General features: G+C 37.0%; 1 protein-coding gene across 1 annotated transcript in view; it reads right to left on the bottom strand.

Annotated features, from left to right (window-relative positions):
• Window positions 1-318: 318 nt before the first annotated feature.
• LOC307161800 (uncharacterized protein) overlaps window positions 319-21,156 on the bottom strand; it is a 31,066-nt gene continuing 10,228 nt past the window's right edge. The window contains exons 7-18 of the mRNA XM_079876744.1: window positions 20,974-21,135; window positions 20,660-20,676; window positions 19,268-19,410; window positions 6,403-6,441; window positions 6,202-6,285; window positions 6,038-6,108; window positions 5,126-5,168; window positions 4,168-4,388; window positions 2,480-2,641; window positions 2,222-2,383; window positions 2,045-2,096; window positions 319-1,944 (exon numbers count right to left, since the gene is read on the bottom strand). Coding sequence (XP_079732870.1) covers window positions 2,067-2,096; window positions 2,222-2,383; window positions 2,480-2,641; window positions 4,168-4,388; window positions 5,126-5,168; window positions 6,038-6,108; window positions 6,202-6,285; window positions 6,403-6,441; window positions 19,268-19,410; window positions 20,660-20,676; window positions 20,974-21,135 — 1,134 coding nt within the window. The 3' untranslated portion in view covers window positions 319-1,944; window positions 2,045-2,066. The remainder of the gene's footprint in view (window positions 1,945-2,044; window positions 2,097-2,221; window positions 2,384-2,479; window positions 2,642-4,167; window positions 4,389-5,125; window positions 5,169-6,037; window positions 6,109-6,201; window positions 6,286-6,402; window positions 6,442-19,267; window positions 19,411-20,659; window positions 20,677-20,973; window positions 21,136-21,156) is intronic.

Genomic DNA, 21,156 nt, shown 5'->3' with positions numbered 1-21,156 from the left:
TGAGTGGGGTGAACTGAAGAGAAGAAGCACCAACATGAACTTGTGAATCTGAAGGATCTGGAGAAATTCTGTATGGAGGAATGGTCTCTGATCTCTTGTCAGGTGTTCTCCAAACTCATCAGGCATTAAAGGAGAAAACTCTGAGCTATTATCTTAATTGGCAAAAGGAGGTTGCAAAAAGTATTTAATAAAAGGATGCCAATAATTATGGCCCACCTGTTTTGGAGAAAAGCTTTTATTTCATAATGTGATTTTCCCCCCACTTTCAATTCCTTTACTTCAAAGAAAGGTTAGATTTTTGCTGATTTTTTTAATGAAAGATCAAAGGAGTAAACAACACAGATTTATTTTTACAGCCATCTTTTATCATATTTACCAGGGGTGCCAATAATTTTGACCACAACTGTAGTCGCAAATACAAAAAATAGTCGCATCACAAGACATTTTTAGATATGAAATCACAAGAAATAAAGTAAAAGTTTCAAATACAAGAAATAGTCACTTCTTATCTTGGCAATTTACACGTCTTAAGAACAGAATAGTATTTTACTGTTTACTGCATTCAGCACAGTATGCACTGTCACTGATGATATTTGCAATAGTGTAGGGGAAAGTTTCGGATGATGACATGCTCCAGTCTTCAAAATGTTTAGAGTAATGCAGGCAGACAGGAATAATGCATTTAACTTATTTTATTGTCAATGAATTTCAGTCGTCTCAGTGTGTCTGTTTTGGATCTTATAATAATATGTGATATAGAACACATTATGCAATGACATACATTACACACAGCAAAATGCTATGTTGTGGTATCCAGTAATTATTTCAGAAATAAATATGAGTAAAAAACAGGTTTCAGGTTCATTCGCCACACTGTCAATAGAAAGTCACGTACATTGCATTATGGGATACGGTTTCCCACACAGTGTACTCTGGTTGTATACTCACATTTTGCCACATTTGGGGTATTCTACCGTGAACAGCATATACACTGCACAAACAGTACAATTAAAAGGTAGCATACTATTATAAACATAGTACTTTTTTCTAAAACTAAAAGGTGAATTTTCGAGGGGTCCTTCTCATTTTTTATTTCTAAAGCTGTCCTTAGTTGCAACTTAGTTTCAAAAATTATTTTATTTAGTGAAAAGTCTACAGATGAACATCTATTTTCCAGGATAAGACTAAGGACTTTTTTAAGGATCATTTGCTTCCTCGTGGAGTGTAAATGAGGTGTTGTTGCTGAACAATGTTAAAACTTGAATAACAGGAAAGCAAAAGTAAAAAAGTGAAGTGGTATTCATTATCTAATGCTTCCTTAACTTCCAAGAAGGCATAATGAGGAATTGAAGAGCACTTTGGGGAAAAGGCAGTAGGTGCAAAACGAAACTGTGGATTTTATTTAGAATAATTATACAGTTATATTTATTATATGCTTATTTCAACTTTTTACAATATAAAATATTTGAATATAAAATGCACTACCAGTGATCAGTTATGCATAGACTGTAAAAAGTGGTGGCCTGCAATTACCTTAAATAGCTATTTCTACCTGATTAAGTGATGTTAAATATATTACCCCTTTTCCACTGTAGAATAGATTCAATTTTGTCTTCAAAAAAAAAAAAAAAAAAAAAAAAAAAGCGCAATGGCCAAAAAAACTGACTAAAATTTTTTTAAATTATCATTCATTTTTCTTGCTACAAGTGTTTATATTGTGTAAAAATGCCTTAAAGTTTTAAAGGAAGTTAATTGTTTAGCAAAACCTTCCATAGAACAGGTCTTAACATTATAGAATAGGGAATTGCTGTCACCTAGTGGTGACTCAAGAACATTAATAAAATACTATATAATTGATTGTGCATAGTAATGTGTAAAATATAATTGTAAGCTAAGTGATCCACATTTGCATCCATGTTCAGAATAAGGAGTTCAAATTTCAACCTGAAATACGAATTGAAAGACAATAGTTAGAATCACGTGTTGACAAATCATGCTTTGGACATTTTTAAAATACTCCCATATGCAATATAGGTGTACTTACATGACATCCAGAAAACTATCATTTATTTACTGTGTTCAAAGAACATGAAGTCCTACAAGAGAAGAACAATATCAGATTATTCACTATGCTGAAACACACAGAGCCGATAGAGGAAGTTTAGAAAACTGGTCTAACAAGAAACATGGCGAAATGCGATAATGCCTTATTTTTGCTTACTATGAGAAAACATGCTCCAAAAAGAACAGCTTTAATCTTCACATCCAGATCCATAGGAAAGGAGATTCCAAAATTGTCTGCGTCAGTGAAAGCTTCTCTCACCATACCGGTCCACTGTTTAGAGATTCTGCCCACCGTTGCTGACTCATCCATTGACAAAACCTGTTTAGATGCAAATAAATAACTATTTATGACCATGCAAAATGGTGCAAGAACATGTAAACGATCATCAATATTTCGGTCTTATATAGTTCATACATCAAAGTTCACATCAGAGCAGCATTTGCAGGAGCAGCACGGCCCCTTGATCTTCAGAACTGCTTCTCTTTTCTCATTCTGTACGGTAAACTTGGGAATATAAGGATGCCAATTCTGGATCACGTATCCAATCGGGTTGCCTGGTGGAGATTGGATTTCAAGCTATGAGGCAGACAAAAGACACATCAGCAGCGATTGGAGCAGTTTAGGCATAACTATACTTAAAATATAGTAGATCTTATTATTCACAACTAATAGGTGGCGTTTAAGCTGTTAATTCAATCACAGACATGACAATTGATGGTGGCATTGCTGTGTACCCATCATGCAACACATCAGTCCTGCAATAGTCAAGGTGATTTAAACATTTAACAGATAACTTCCTCATTTTACAGTTCAACATGACATGCACAGGCTGACTGTTGATTCAGCAATGTTGTAAAAACATGTAAGAGTGTCGATGAGTGTTCAAAAATTTTAAGTGAGAATTATATATATATATATATGATATTTTACAACTCAACCTGAACTAACCTTGCCTTGTCATAAAAAGGTTGAATTATCTGATATTTTATAAGACTTATTGACCTTGACACAGTCTGTATGGGTTTCACTCTGATTTCCTTTCCTGTTTTTTTGTTGTTGTTTTTTCCAGCACATTGGTCTCACCACATAACTTTGATTTGGGGGACACTGTATTCAATATTTCAATCATTTAATTCTTTTAATGAGCCTTTTTTTCTTCTTCTTCAGTTGCATCACCTTTATACAGGGCTGGCGCCACAGGGGGCGTCAAGATGAATGTGAAAATAGATTTTAATGATGAAATACAATAGACGTTTAAAAAAAAAAAAAAAAAAATCACAATTACCACAATTGTCGGTCCGACAAATACTTGAATGGGCCACATATGTTTTTGTTCTAGCTGGAGATACTTCACGTTACATCAACCCCTTGTGTTACTTCAGATGCCCCCTCTTCAGTGCTCCACTGGAGCTAGCTCTGCTCTGCTCTGCCCTGATTTTATTTTATTTTTCAAATATTTTTATTTTTATTTGAAATAAATAAATTTCATTCAGCAAGGATACATTCAATCATTAAATTGAGAAATAGTGACAGTAAATACATTTATAATGTTACAAAAAAAAATATCAGAAAAATATGTATATAATTATTATAAATTAATAATAATAAATGTTTCTTGAGAATGATTTCTGAAGGATCATGTGACACTGAAGACTGGAGTAATGATGCTGAAATGATGCTTTTGACATCAAAGGAATAAAATTACATTTTACAAAATATTAAAATAGAAAGATATTAAAATAGAAACAATATATTTAAAACATTTTCAATTCTAATAATATTTTACAATATTGCTGTTTACACTATATATTTTTTAATAAATATAGCCTTGGTGAGCATGAGTGACTTAAAAAAATGTAAAAATCTTGCGACCCCAAACTTTTGAACTGTAGATTGTAAAAGGGTTTTATCTAAAAATCTTTTTTTTTTTTTTCAACAGGAAATAGCACAATGATACTAGTTCATGAATCACTGCTTCTGTGGTTTGAACCGACAGTCTTTCACCAACCAGCCTATATCTTTAACCACTAAACCTGACATTCAAATCAAAGGCTCTGAAACCTGAATAAACTAATTACTTAATGAACAGAAACGTGTTTTACCTCTTGCAGGCAACAGGGGCAGCAGCAGCTTCCACATTTCAAAGGGCGTGTGAGCGTCATCACTTCCTGTCCCAAGTTATCCTGAACATGGATGACGAATGAGCGCATTGGCCCACAGAACTGTCTGTTACAGCAGTCGTTTTCCTCAGCCGCATAGAACACCTGTTGCCCCAAGCTGTTCTTCACCATGTACTTGTTATTGGTCTCCCAGCCCAATATAACTGTGATATGAATCAATAACACAATAAAAACAAAATTATAAATAAAGACCTGTGTAGCGCACTGCATTAACTGACCTATCTGTAAACCCCGCCTTAAAAAGGTTACTTTTTAAGTAATCCTACCTCAGCAACAGTGTTGCCATATTATTAGACAAACTTTTTTTTTAATGGAATTCTATGGAAGTCCTGTGTGTTTGGATAGTTTAATATTACAGGTTACTGTAATATGAATAATACAGATTCATATTACAGAAGTTTTATAAGCAAATATTATGTAAAACATTGGGCCTTTTTTCACCTTCTATAAAATAAAATGAATAAATAAATTCAAATTATAAATAAATTTTTTTAATAAAAACTAGATATGTACAATTTCTGAAGAAAATGTGAGTGGTGCTTGCCATGGCAATACTCGGCACTGTGGTTGCTAGGAAGTAGCTAGGGTGTTGCTTTAACTGGTTGCTAGGGCATGGCTATAAAGTTGTCATGTCACTACTTCTTGGCTGCTTGATAGGCCGAGTCAATATTCTATGAAAACATTAATTTTACTGAAAATCATATTGTTCATGTAAATTTCCAGTTCATTCCTATGGGATGTTGTGTAAAGCTTAAATGATCAAGCAGAAGTAACCATGGGGGCGGGGCTTATAGAAAGGTCATATGCCTTACATTGAAACACATTCAAAATATTCAAAGTAATATCAATGGAAAAACTACAACAAACATCACAATATTACCTTCAGCTAGCTCAACTTTCTGCTTTACAAGAAGCTGATCAATCTGTGTTGTAAAAAGGGAATACATGTTGAAACAATCTTTTACACACATATTCATTTCAAAGCCACAAAACTAACGCAAGCTTAGTCACCACTTCCTGAGAAGCAGTGGCAGCTGGTGGGTTTTAAAATAGAGGAGGCACACAATCTTAGCGGTCGGTATTTATAGAATACCGTATTTATAGAAAACGACACAGACATCAAGACAATATAAATATTATTTCCCTCACCTAGTCCTAGCCTATCACTTTGTCCTTCTAAATGTCCGTGTTAAAAGAGCACAGTCGTTTAGTGAATCTGATTGCTGCAGCCAATATCCAACTTAGGCATGGGGTCTTCTTTTATTTTAATTTAGCTGTTGTTTGAATGTTAGTTTAGTAAATTTGTTTGCGATCAAATATTCAATATCTCTACTCTCCATAGTTACATCAGCGGTAGCAGTTCAAACTAATATCACGTAATTTACGTCTTGTCGATGATTGGTTGATATACCAAGGGAGGCTAGCCTCCTCTGCCATGTTACGTTTCTCAACACTCCTAATCGCTGAAAGTGAAATATTTGATGGTGATTGGCTACTTTTTTTATACCAAAGGAGGCACAAGTCTCCGGCTATGGATTTGATCTCCATCCCCTCAGACTCGCGTTTCACAGATTCGGCACATTCTGAGAAGAAGCGCGCGGTGGTTACACTTACAGAGGTGAAGTTACAAACAAGAAATACACTTTCTGAGAGGCAACATTTTGGGTAGGCTGTGCCTCCCTTGCCTCCCCTGACGAGCCGCCACTGCTGAGAAGATATCTCATGCAAGAAAAAAAACATCAGTGTCTTCAGTGGCATACAGAGCTGTTCATTCGCAGCAGTGAAGCTCTACCTGGGTCAGGTACTCCAGTCCTGGTGGACAGCCTTCGGGTCTCTGTGGAACTGGCATCATTGGCACTTGACCTTGCGAAAGAAAGAACATGACTTCTTAAACATCACGATCTGAAAAAGTGAGATACAATTTTGAAAAATAAAATTTTCCATAGATTCCCTTACCATTGCCTGGTATGGCTGGTCCCTGGCTATAAGGAGGGGCGGAATTAATTGCATTTTTCTGTGGTTGGAGGTCAATGGTGTAACCTATTTTAAAGAGTATCAAAGAGCAGGTTGTTTCTTTTAGCTGTGTACTGTATAACAGCAATTTAACACATTGCTGTCAGGATCAGGTTACTTATGATTAGATTTTGACACACTTACCATTATTTGTTGCCATGGCAGGCAGCTGCAAATTACTCTCTGCAAACATGCAAACCAGAAAAGCAAGTTTAGCAAATATTTTCCTGTATGTTTTTTCCATGCATTGTAAGGAATGGAATTTTCAGCAGCCTAAAAGAGTTTTTAATAGTCAATGAATTTGCATAGCTGGAAGGCATTAATATACACCGTTTAGGCTGAGAACACCGGGAATTATCTGGGAAGTTACTTACTTCACTTACTTTATTTTTTTTATAAAGCACTTTGCAACTGCACCTGCAGACCAAAGTGCTGTGCAACCAGCAGCATAAAAACAAACACATAAAAACAATATGCAACTTACTAATACAGATACTAGCCCAACCTCTCAAAAGCTTTTTTTTAACACAAGCTTTTAATACATTTAAAGGAGTGATCTCTCTTAGTTCGAGAGGCAGACTATTCCAAAGAGCAAAGTCCTGATCACCTTTTAACTTTAAATGAGATCGAGGGACAGAAAGCAATGACTTATTATTTGATCTTAAAGACCTATGATGGTGCTTGATGAAGAGCAATAAGCTCAGATAGATACGCAGGAGCTATCCCATGCACTGCTTTAAAAACATACAGTAGAGTTTAATATTTTATCCTAAAATCGACTGGTAGCCACCTGATTTTGTGACAATTCAAAAGCAAGAGGTTTGTAACATTAGTTGTATCACTTTTAAAATTGTAGGCTACTAATTGTTATAAACTGCAGCTTTTGTTCATAGAATAACCATCACAACATAATGCATTCATACGGAAAAAAAACACACAAATAGTTAATGTGGCAAGCAGGGCGATTGCTAATGCTCGTATCTCTCACGGAGGAGCTCCGGAAGGATAAAAGTAGGATGAATGATGACAGTGAAGGACGAGAGAGGGCCAGGCCTGGACTTTACGGCGTGTTTTGGACTTTGCGATTACATGTAAATTGCGATTAATAAACCCTCGGAGCCATGTGGATTACTTTTATGATTTTAGCGGGCAGTGCTTGGAAATAGGGCTGAACGATTAATCGCAAACATGTAATCGCACTTAAATCGAGATGGCTTATCGCGATTTTAAAATCACAAAGGCTGCGATATGTTTTATGCGCAGCTTGTCATTGATGTATGGCTCTGTGAACGCTGCTCCATCTAAAAGCACTGCGAGTTTGAGTCACTTACGTGCATTTGAAAAAACAACACGCGTCAAACCAAAACATGAGAAGCATTTATGAACCTCTTGTCCAACAACAGACAACATTTAATAACATGCATTTACTCCAAACTCACTTCATAACGACAGTTGAGCATCCTTCTGTGAGATGTGCCTTCTTACACAGAAAAAGGCAGTCGTGTATTTGTAAGTCATGTTTAATCAAAGCGTTTCAATCTTCTGTTTATTCTACAGCGATAGGGATTTTCTGGAATGATGCCCTTCTGCAGCGGGGCGTATTTATCGTGTTTGCATGAGAGCGCCCTCTGGTGTTCAAATGGGGCAGTATTTACTACCAATTAACTCCACTGACAAGCTGTGCATAAAATAATCGGAGTCTTTGCCAAATCGCGTGCGGTTTTATTGCGATTAATCGTGCAGCCCTACTTGGAAATGGAGACAACGCACCTGGGTGACGACCTTAAACCATTCAAATGAAGTATCTAATCCAGGTCATAGGAACCCATCCCAGTCTCAAGTGTTACCACTCCTAACCCATTCAGCATAACTATTCAAAGACTGAGACAGGGGTTCCAAGAGCCATTAAAGACAAAAGGTGAGAATATCAGTAATCTGACTCATTTGACTTACAATAAAGAGAACAGGACTGGCAGGAACCTCTTGGTTAAAAACTTTGCTTAACAGTATCATTCATCTGATGTCATTATCTTTAAATCAGGGGTGGGGAACGTTGGTCCTGGAGGGCCACTCTCCTGCAAAGTTTAGTTCCAACCCTAATCAAACCTGACAACAAGCTAATCAATGTCTTCAGGATCACTAAGGCTACAATCAGGTGAGTTTTTTTCAGGGTTGGAGCTAAACTCTACAGGACAATAGCCTTCCTGGACCAAAGTTCCCCACCCCTGCTTTAAATGCTAAATACAATGTACTTCCCCAAGGTGCTGCGGCGTAGTGAAGTAGAGTGCTGAGTGGCCACTGGCGCGATTGCAAATGATGAACATTCATTCAGAAAAAAACACAAATAGTTAATGTGGCAAGCAGGGCGATTGCTAATGCGCGCCTCACCGCCCTAATGTCTCTCACGGAGGAGCCACAGAAGGATAAAAGGAGAATGATGACAGTGAAGGATGAGAGAGGACCACGCCTGGACTTTACATCGTGTTTTGTTTATGTTTGTGCAGCAGTTATCTGTGAAAGGCAGCCGCTTTAATTTAATTTTGTGTTTGTTTATTTTGATATTAAAAGGATGTTGATCGTTTGCAGGTCCCTGCCTCTTTTCCTTATCAACCATGTAACATTTAAGGACACAAAATATTCACCAAATAAAAATCAAATAAAATAAACCAAATTTACCAAATAATCAATCAGTTATTTGCATAATTAATAGGCCTAACTAGATTGCTAAATGAGCCACATCATCTTCAATCCTTTTGAATACCTTAATTCATGTTTTTAGCAGTCTCATTATGTGATTAATGGAAACGAATTGATCATTTATGCAGTAACAGTTTCCAATAAGATTTCAATTGCTGACATTAGTTAATACATGAGCTAAGAATGAACAATAATAGGCTACTTCATCTTCTGCATTTATTGACCTTAGTTAATGTTATATAATATCAACATTAACTACATTTTAAGATCAAAAATGTATCTGTTAGCAAGTTAATGAATTGTTTCACCAAAACATTTTTTTAACTAACATTAACAAAGGTTAATAAATGTTGTAAAAAATTATATTGCTCATTGTTAATTTATGTTACTTAATGAATTTCCTAATGTTAAAATGAGACCTTGTTGTAAAGTGTTACAATTTGTGCTATCATTTCTAGTCAGTGCCACTCAATACCACTAGGCCTTCAGTATTTTAGCTGAATATAGTTGAAGTGAAGAAAGGGCATAATTAGCGTACATAACAATGACATGACAATAATTCCAGAGGGATGGAAACTATAGGCTACTGTAACAGATGTAGCCTATACGTGCAGTTGTTACTTTAAGGATGTATTTCTACCCGATGTAACCGTTAAATATGCTACATTTATTAGTGTGTAACCTAGTCCTATTGATTTGAATTGAACTGGATTAAACAGGTTAGCATACCTGACAATACGTTTCATCATGAATTTAAAATGCCAACTCACCTGTTTATGAAAGAGAAGTACTGTGGATGTTGATGCCGTAGATTTGTTTTATTCCTGAAACTTATTTTTTTTTCCCGAAAACCCACTCTAAGAGAGGTAGGATATTTAAATTGATAATAATAATAATAATAATAATGTTTTAATGACAGACAATCCCACCGTTTTCTCTTCGCTCTTTATCTTCCTCGCACACTGCTCATAGTTTCCTCTCCAGGAAACAGTCTGGTGCTTGTGGGCGCGAACACACCCCTTACAAACAAACGAAACAGACTGACAATAATAATCTCTTCAAGACCATTTTACCGTGACAGCTCTACTTGTTTCTCAGATCCTCTTAGATTACCTCGAATTATTCGTCTGGCTTTATGACGGAAGTGTATCCATGGATATAGAGAGTTTATATCTATGGAAATTATCAACATTAGACCATTACACGATTTCAAAATCGACTATTTTTTCCAGGTGTTTTAAAAGCATCTGCTTCTGCCTTTTCAAAAAACCCTTTGATCAATATCTCAGTTTCCTTCACGTTCCATTTCCTTAGAAAAAAAAATACAAAATATATCATGACTTGTAATCTCAGTCCATCCACAATTAACAGGAAACCTCTTATCAAAACAGTGCATAGTGGTAAAGGAAACGTTTTATTATTTTATTTTGCCATTAATTGCCTTGTATTCACATTAACGCTTTATATAAAAAAAAAAAAATGAGGCTATATTTACACCTCATCATAACTTCCTCTCAAGAGAATAGCAGGTATCACTTTACAACCGGTTCTTATTACCATATTTAATAGAAACCATTGTTCCATATCATAAAACAATATTAAAAAATATCAAAATATAATTGATCTTAAAGACTTGCTTCTTGTTTCAAGCCACCCTCAAAACAAATGTTGGTCAATGAAGTTAAGGCAAAATGCAATCACAGAAATACAATGAAAGACACAAACTGGCAATGTTACATCATATTTACTATTTGCACTATTTCACTCTAATTCAACCATCAGCACTATTAACAGCAATTTCACATCTTTAAACATTTCCTGTGCATCATATTTTGGGATGAATCTGTTGCAAAGCTAACTTCCCTTTATAAGCCCAGAAGTGAATGTGTGACTTAAAATAGCACACTGATAAAGTGAGACCTTCAGAAATGTACAGGAAAATGTGTTGACAATCACAACTTACGACAATATTGTGATTGTCAAAACATTTTAGTAACTAAACTGAATTTTATTAGGTTTAGTGACAACATGTTACAATGTTTACATGGTACAATTTCTGGTAAGCTTTTTATTATTGCTTGACACAAATTTCACGATTTCAATTAAATAAAATTTGTGTGATTTGATTTAATATTGACTCATTTGGATAAATATTAGGTAGCCTACACAAGATAGGCGTTAAGTTTTCTCAAGAAAAAAAAAAAAAAAAAAACCTCACCTAATGCTAAATACTCTCTATAGCTCTTTTTTTCTAACGTGATAGCTTATATTATGGTCATTAAATGGCTTTCCTGAGGTAAATGTTATGTGACATAATTGTTCTCCAGCTGTTTGATTGACCCCTTTCCGCGGATGAAAAACACTGATTGATCGATATTATGTATGAGGAATATACATTTCGGTAAGTTGTACTGTATCTTTCAACAGTGTTCGTGTTTATTTACTATTAGCTAGTAGAGATGATCGGTTCACGTGCCGCTAGGGATCTGTCATGTCACATTTACAAGCGCCAAAACGGTATTTATTGTTTGAATTTCATAATAAAATAAATATAAAAATAAAATTGACAGAATCTGAGAGCTGAGGTTTTTTTATCATAAGTAACCTGCTCTGTCTAGTCTGTCTGTCTCCGTGTCCTCTTTGCTTCGTGATTTTTTCTGTGAGTGAGAAAATTGATGTGTGGCGTGAGAGCGTGTGAAAAGTGTCAATTGCGTGAGTCTCACGGTGAATGCGTGAGAGTTGGCAGCTCTGGATTCCAGAGTGTGCATTTTAATGTGATTTCAAACCATTTTCAAGCACAAGAAGACAGAAGAGGACTCGTTTCAGCACTCGCGCTGTGCGCGGTTTTCTTTGTGCACACAACCAAAGCGTGAATTGAGTTCTCGTATGCATCTTCTTGCACTTGAACGCACAAATACTCACAAATTATGTCAAAAAATACCATAAACATAGTCGGTAAACAGTTGCTAAAGAAATCACATGTGTAGGCTACTAGTTAGGGATAAACCGAAATTTTGGCCACCGGAAATTCTATTTCCTGCACACAACGTGGATAAGCTACAGCAGTTAAACATGTCCGCTGTGTCTGTGTGGATTAGCTCTGGGTTGACAATTCATTTCTAGATTTTAATCTGTAATGATATGTTTTTTTTTTAATCTAAAATCTTTTAGTCTGTGCTGTTTTCTGTCGATTCAGACAATAAATGTCGTTTCAGCGCTCGTCTTTAATCAAAATGTATGTTGAAAGATACATTACATGAGACAGGGTTAATTTCGGTAACTTGTAATTGCTCAATCATAGGCACGAGAACATATTTTATCAGGGGGGTGCTGGGAGTGGTGCCCTCGAGATTTATATGGGGTTTTTCTATGAGTAAAATAAAGCCTGTGGTAAACATAACTTGACGATACTTTGAGGTTATTTTCAGTTTTGAAAACGTACGTTTTAATAAGTAACCACTAGAGAATGCAGTTTAGGGTGTGATAGTGTGTGCTGTTACTGTTGTAGAACAAAATGTTAGAACAAAACAACAAGTTATGTTTAGCAGAGGCTTTATTTTACTATGTTGAAAACCCCCATTATAAAATCCCATCAAAAAACCACAAAGGAACCAGCGGCGAATTAGTCTTTCGGGTTCTGACGTCATCACTGCACGTCCAAAAAATTATATAAAAGTTTAGCAATACATTGTTCTATTTAACTATTTACTTATATTTTACCCATTCATATTAGGAAGCTATGTCGCTCAGAGTTCCTCACGCCTTATTTAATGTAGCACAAGCTCGCCAGCTTCGGTCACCAAACAGAGGTAATTGCTATATACCTGAGATCAGTCGCATTCATGCTTACACAGTCAAAGATACTTTGGTATAGCCCCCGTGATTGCATACACTTGAATTTAACATAACGTTTACTTCAGTAGAGGTATGGCCACTACTACAGGTATAAGTCAACAAACTTTACTTTTCTTATAGCTTTGGATTGGCCATGCCGTGGTTTCCCACGTACACTAATCTAAAGTAAAATTAAATTAAAACAGAGGTACACCCAGATTTAGGTTGGTCAAGCAGCACTTTTGCTGCCCTAAACGGAAATTCACTTCTTGTCTTTGCAAACCAAGTAGCCTACAAAATCTTACGCAAAACTTGCAGTAACATACGAATCCGTTTGATTGACTTGGGAAAACAATTTCAGAGTCAGTCGGAATAAAATCAAATGTAATAATTTATTATGTCAGGTAAATGTATCATGCCGATTTCATAATCAGTTCAAAGATAATAAATACAAAACATCAAATGCTCTGGAATAAAGAGAGAAGATGCGAACCTGACATTATAAAATACATGATGTGGAGTGCCTGCATACACTCCGCATAACGGGCTAATTTGAGTTACAAATCGTCACAAGCCTTCTTCAGCATCTCCCTAAATACTCAGACCAAGGCAGAAACCTCTTTTCAAATGTAAACATGAGTTCACAGTGGGAATTTGAATTAATCACCGTCCCAGACTTACTGGGGACAGAAGTTGATTTACATGGGGGCACGTGCACCCACGGCAGTTAACAAGATATCTCTAAACTCTCCACACCTCATTACCTTTTTGGTTTACCTCTGTGGAAATGAGACCTTTGTACCAGTCGCACTGAGACATTTCAAATGATAACAATCATGTATAATACTGTATGATAATTGTTCGTATTAAACCATATAGATTTTTGGGTGAATTCAAGTAGGGATGGGTGAAGGGAATGATGTGTAAATTGGGAGGTGATCAACTCAAGTGTGATCGTGTCTCTATGGGGATGGTAATATAGCAAGAGAGTTCAAATGTTAATTTCCTTTGTTTTCTCAGAGAGTAGCCCTCTCTTCCAGTTCTTCCAGTTTCTCCAGTCATTTGTTTTAGGCAAAACAAAATGAAGAATGTTTACTTTCATGAGTCATCATGTATTTACGAGCTTGCAGCGGGAATCTCTTATGCCGGGGACACACTTAACGACTAGCTGAAACATTCTTAGACTGAACTGAACACACTTACAGACTTTCCAACGACTGCAGCAGATTTTAAACACCGAATGTGAACACAGACTGAACGCAACTGTCTCTGAATCAGCCGATCAGTCGTAAGTATCAAGTTACATTCACAATCGGCCTTACAGTCGTTAAGTGTGTCCCCGGCTTTAAGTAAGAACGAAAATTTTAAAGCTTACAGGCTTCTGTACATCGGCCTACCACAGCGTCCTTTGGGATTTCTAATGGTGCGCGTCCACTGGCATGGAGCGAACGAAGCAGAGCGAGCATTTTCAGCTCATTTGGAAGTTGAGCTTCACACTCGCATGGTGCATTATGGGATTGACAGCGGACCGGAGAAAGAGAGAGCGGCAAAAGGATGGGCAGTTCAATTGAACTTTATGCAAATAACAAGCGAAAAACACAGGCGGGAGCCAATTGCTGTGAGGTTCTGGTAGTGACGCCTGTTTAAACCATATATCTATACGAAGATGCCACATTTGATCACTCAAGACACGTCGGTGCGCTCACCATCTTGGAACGGTCGGCATGCCTTCACTCACTGTAAGAATCAATGATGCCACAACATGGCACAGCTTCTGGTTGTGAAATGCAGAGATTTAAATTCCTGAAGAAATGGGATAACCTTATGTTGGTTTCTGTTTTTAACTCAATATTACAGGATTTTACTATGGTTTTTACTGTTTTTACTTTTACTATGATAACTTTTAAATGTCATGTTAGCTGACACCTTCGTCTTGTATTACCAGTAGTTAGTTTAGCAAAATCATCTGCTGAAGTGCATTGCAGATATAGATATTCATGCATGCGTCTAACTATGGTTGCAGACGCACAGTCAACTTGCTCTAGATTGTTGACGGACCAGGTTTGACCGTTCCAATATGGCAGATGGCTAACGTATAGCGGCCCTAATAAACAGCTGGTAATGAGGCATCTATATATATAGCTCTGGAGTTTATGCTGGATTTAGCACATAAATCATATTGTTTACACATTGGACACAACATAATATAGAATTCATAGACAATTGGAAAAGTTTTTGGGGCAAACCTGACCTGTTGAAAAGAGATGGTATTCATCCCTCCTGGGATGGTGCTGCTCTTCTCTCTAGTAATATGGCTCATAGTCTTAGAGCTCAAACATGACAATCTGGGGCTCAGGTCAGGAAGCAGACAGACTGGCTAAACCGACCGTCTGCTAGCGGCCTCGCGTCACCCAGGTCAGATAAATCCTATCACATAGAGCCTCTTTCACCTAGCTATCATCATATAGAGACTGTGTCTGTTCCCCGAATTTGGAAATCCAAAAAACGTTTTAACCCATCTAAGGTTAAAAATTTAATTGATGTTCAACAAATAAAAAACAGCTATAATACAGATGAGCAAATGCTAAAGCTTGGGTTGCTGAATATTCGATCGCTTACTTCAAAAGCACTCGTTGTTAACGATATGATTTCAGATAATAACCTAGATGTGCTGTGTTTGACAGAAACCTGGCTAAAACCAAACGATTACATTACTTTAAATGAATCAACCCCGCAAGATTACTGTTATAAACATGAGCCTCGTCTGAAACGCAAAGGGGGTGGTGTTGCTGTAATTTATAGTAATAGTTTCAAAACCACTAAGAAATCAAGTTTCAAATATAATTCTTTTGAAGCATTGGTGCTTAATGTAAAAATATATAGTGTAAACGATAAATCACGTTTGAGATTTGTGCTGGGTACTGTATACAGGCCACCAGGGCACCATACAGACTTTATCAAAGAATTTGCGGACTTTCTATCAGAATTAATATTGACTGCAGATAAAGTACTAATTGTTGGTGATTTTAATATACACATCGATAATGAAAAAGATGCATTGGGATTGGCATTTAAAGACATTGTAAATTCAATTGGAGTTAGACAACACGTGTCAGGACCTACTCATCGTCGTAATCATACTCTAGATCTAATATTATCACATGGAATAGATGTGGATGCCGTTGAAATTCTGCAGCAGAGCGATGACATCTCAGATCATTATCTAGTCTCGTGTAATTTGCACTTAGCCAAGGCTGCAAAGCCGACTCCGTGTTTCAAATATGTTAGACCTATTACTTCTGCTACTAAAGATTGCTTTATTAATAATCTTCCTGATCAGTTTCATCATCTCAGCATCCCAGATAGCTTAGAAGAACTCGATATTGCAACAGAAACTTTTAACTCTCTCTTTTCCAGCACTTTAGACACAGTTGCTCCGTTGCGCTTAAAGAAGATTAAAGAAAATAGTCCAACGCCGTGGTACAACGAGCACACTCAGGCCCTTAAGAGAGCAGCCAGAAAAATGGAGCGCAACTGGAAGAAAACAAAACTAGAGGTATTTCGCATTTCATGGAAGGAGAGCTCAATTACTTACAGAGAGGCTGCTAGATCTGCTTATTTTTCAACCCTATTAGAAGAAAATAAACATAATCCTAGGTATTTATTTGAAACGGTGGCTAAACTAACGAAAAATAAAGCTTCAAGCCCAGAAGTTTCCAAGCAACACAGCAGTAATGATTTTACTTCACTTATAAGATTGATAATATCAGGGACAAAATTATAACTATGCAACCGTCTACTACAGTATCGCATCAGGCAGTGCATTGTAGCCTCCCTGAGGAAAAATTTGATTCATTCGTTGCTATAGGAGAGGAAGAATTTACTAAACTCATTAAATCATCTAAATCGACAACATGTATGTTAGACCCTATACCAACTAAGCTACTGAAAGAGATGCTTCCAGAGGTCCTAGATCCTCTTCTTAATATCATTAATTCATCTTTGTCTCTAGGATACGTACCAAAAAACTTTAAGCTGGCTATGATTAAACCGCTTGTTAAAAAAACGCAACTTGATCCTACAGAATTAGTCAATTACAGGCCGATCTCGAATCTACCTTTTCTGTCAAAGATATTAGAAAAGGCAGTATCCTCACAACTGTGTTCCTTTCTTGAAAGAAATGATATCTGCGAGGATTTCCAGTCAGGATTTAGACCGTACCATAGTACCGAGACAGCTCTCGTTAGAGTCACAAATGATTTGCTCTTATCATCCGATCGTGGTTGTATCTCGCTATTAGTGTTACTCGATCTTAGTGCTGCGTTTGACACCATTGACCACAACGTTCTTTTAAATAGATTAGAACATTATGTTGGCATTACGGGAAATGCACTAGCATGGTTTAAATCATACTTATCTGACCGTTATCAGTTTGTAGCAGTAAATGATGAGATGTCTCATCGATCACAAGTTCAGTATGGCGTACCACAAGGCTCAGTACTAGGACCGCTGCTGTTCACTCTGTACATGCTACCATTAGGAGATATCATTAGGAAACATGGAATTAGCTTTCACTGTTATGCTGACGATACTCAGCTGTATATTTCTTCAAAACCTAACGAAACTTATCAATTCATAAAATTAACGGAATGCATAGCAGATATAAAAAATTGGATGACTCGTAATTTCCTACTTCTAAATTCTGAAAAAACAGAGTTTCTAATTATTGGACAAAAAACTTCCTCACGTAATAACCTAGAATACTGTCTAACACTTGATGGCTGCTCTGTTAAGTCTTCGTCGTCGGTTAGGAACCTGGGTGTGCTCTTTGATACCAATCTTTCATTTGAAAGTCACGTGTCTAGTATCTGTAAAACTGCATTTTTCCATCTTAAAAATATATCTAAATTACGCCATATGCTCTCATTGACAAATGCGGAACAATTAGTTCATGCGTTCATGACCTCAAGGCTAGATTATTGCAATGCTCTACTGGGTGGTTGCCCTGCACGTTTAATAAACAAACTACAGCTGGTTCAAAACGCAGCAGCTCGAGTTCTTACCAGAACCAGGAAGTATGACCATATTAGCCCGGTTCTGTCAAAACTGCATTGGCTCCCTATTAAACATCGCATAAATTTTAAAATATTGCTGATTACTTACAAAGCACTAAATGGTTTAGCTCCGCAGTACTTGAGCGAGCTCTTAACGCATTATAGTCCGTCACGTCTATTGCGATCTCAAAATTCCGGCCAGTTGATAATACCTAGAATATCAAAATCGACTGCTGGCGGTAGATCCTTCTCCTATTTAGCACCAAAACTCTGGAACAGTCTTCCTACCATTGTCCGGGAAGCAGACACACTCTGTCAGTTCAAAGCCAGATTAAAGACACATCTCTTTGACCTAGCATTCACATAATACATTATAGACTTCTATAATTTAATGTTAGGCTGCATAGATTAGGTCAGCCGGAACCGGGAACACTTCCCATAAATCCTGATGTACTCGTTACATCATGAGAAGAATGGCATCTATGCTAATTTTAGTGTCTGTGTTTATCCCGAGGTTTTCCTGCAGCCTGCCGGATCCAGGCCGTATCCAGATCTGACGAAGGACCTTCGCCTGGACCGATGACAACGCAGTGCTGAAGTGCCAACTAGTCTCTCCCTATGGAGGATCCCTCTACCACTCTACAGATAAGGCGTTGTCGGGAAATTCGTTTCGCGTTCCTACCCCAAAGCAACAAAATAAAATAAAATTCTTTATCAAAATTTATAAGGAAAGACAAGTACTTTGTTTAGGCTTGGCTTGTAGGGAATTCCAAACCTGCGTATTTTCAAACGCACATAACTATAGAACCCATTCTAAATGCGCATGTGAACGCCGTCAGCGTTTCTCACAGGTTCGCGTTTAAAGTCTGTGTAGAGGGAATGGTGTCGTCTTAGCGGCCCCTAATTTAATAACAAATGATCGTTGCGACGGAAGCAAATCAATCAAAACTAACTTTAGATGGAAAATAACTTAACTCTGCTATAAAGCCAAAACAATCTCTGTTACCTTAAATTATACGCTTATCTCTGTGAAGCTGCTTTGAAACAATCTACGTTGTTAAAAGCGCTATATAAATAAAGATGACTTGACTTGACTTGACACTTTGCAGACCTGTTGGGGAACGAACTGAATAAAATACCTGCCGTGTAAAAACAACACTAAAACACTTCCCCAAATCTAATAGAAGAGCTGAACAGGAGTGAATATACATATACCACACAACGTAGCGCCATGACACAGTATTAGATGGTGTGGGGAAGTGATTGAAGAAACAATAATGTAATTGGTGTTGACAAGCGGGATAACATTCGTATAATCAGCTCTGATAAGCGGATTATTATTTACCATCATGAGTGCAATAGAATGCCTAACAGAGGGGCAGGCAGCATTCTGCTGGAGCTCTGTCAATATACACCAAGCGAACCGTGAAGTGAATGTTGTTTGCTTAAGCACATAAGAGACAGGCAGCAAAAAGCTTTCTCGGCTATACGACCGAGTCTAAACCACTCGCTAATGAGGGGCGTGGTGCCAAGTCTCTCAGCCATCAAATAGCAGCTCATTATACTCCTGTTGCACAGACAAAACATTAAGCACAAAAGAAGGGATTTCAAGGTTATAGAATCTAGCAAAAGTATTCTGCGAAGACCATCCCTCTGCTAAGAAAATGTACTGAATAGACACACCCTACACAAGCCCAAGATGAAGCCAAACAAGCGCGAACAACTATAGGACAGTCTGCCTCTTATAGAATCATAAGCCAATTGGATGGCTTCCACTACCTTTCCACTACTTAGCTACTTTCCACTACACTTACTTAGAACCCCCATAGTAGACTAATAGCTGCTCCGAATGTATAGAATAGAGCTAGTTCTGTCCACATAAGCACGCACAGTGGGCGTTTACGCGACCCTCCCTCCGTGGCTGGGTCAGGAGAGTCAAATGCTTGAAGTGTTATAACCTGTGCTCTAAATGGGTTTGAGAGCACTTTGGATGTATACCCTCGCCAAGGGGTAAGCCTCACCATACAGCCGTCCATCCCAAACTCCATATTAGCACTGTTAACTGAGAGAGCTTGACTAAATGGGGATATTTGGGGATATTTAATTTAATTAATCAATCAACGATACTATTGATCAGCATTACCAAACGTGGACGTTCCACTAGAAACAAACATTGATGTATTGTTTTAATTTAATACTGTGAAGCTGCTTTGATACAACCTATGTTGTGAAAAGCGCTATATAAATAAACTTGACTTGACATGACTTAAATGTTTTTACCTGACTGGAATTGAAACTTGGAACCGAAAAGAATTGGAATCGTTAAGCAATATCAGAAATCCAAATGATACAAAAAGGCCAAGTTGAAGAATTATCTAAATGAGAATGCAAGGTTTAAATCAATATTTAGTTTAGTTAAAGATTGACATGTTCTAGAGGGCTGACGTTATATTTACAGCAGTTTTATGGTGGCACACCTTTCTTTATTTGAAAAAATAAAGATAGGTGGTGTGACAACAAGAAAAGTGTCTGAAAAGGATGTAAAAGTTCATACTTTACTGTTAATATATAAATAACTATGAAAAAGGGGTGAGGGTGGAAGAGGAAAACTGGAAGAATTGTTAGTGAGGGTGAGATAACTGGATGTTTTTACACTTTAATGCTGTAATCGGGGAAAAATATGACTATGATCCACATAATCTTTAGTTAAAAATTCAAAGAGAAAACTACAGCACTTGCACTTCAAAAGAAATACACAATGTAATCAAATGGGGAACAAAGCTCCAGGATGGTTTCAATCTTGGTTTTGAGTGTGCTCAAAATACATGAAATCCTGTATATTAAAAATGAGAAAAAGACAAATTAAATAAATTACTGTGATTTATGCATTTATGTGAATATATAATATATACTGTATATCCAATTACAGCCCATTGTTTTATGCAAAACTATGTTTGATTGCAACGTGATTAAATGCCCATTATAACCAAATACAAAGAAATATTCATAACATTTGATGGGAAAGCTAATAAACAAAGTTTAAAAATCTGAAGAAGAAAAAAAGGCCTGTTATGGCTCTCAGATTTAAAAAGTGTTATGGTTTGTATTAATGCAGTGTACATATACTTACAATAAGAAAGCAGGCTCCTAATAGAACTGCTTTTATTTTCACATCCAAATCCATTGGAAATTGTAGGCCAAAGTTGTCTGCATCAGTAAATGCTTCTGCCTCAAATCCCGTCCACTGTTTGCTAATTCGACCAATCGCTGAGGACTCATCCAGTGACACCACCTGGCATCACATAAGCATGTG

Source organism: Squalius cephalus, assembly GCF_949319135.1.
Source record: "Squalius cephalus genome assembly, chromosome: 7".
Lineage (NCBI taxonomy): Eukaryota > Metazoa > Chordata > Actinopteri > Cypriniformes > Leuciscidae > Squalius > Squalius cephalus.
Note: the sequence above shows the minus strand (reverse complement) of the source record. Positions and strands in the feature narration are given on the sequence as shown.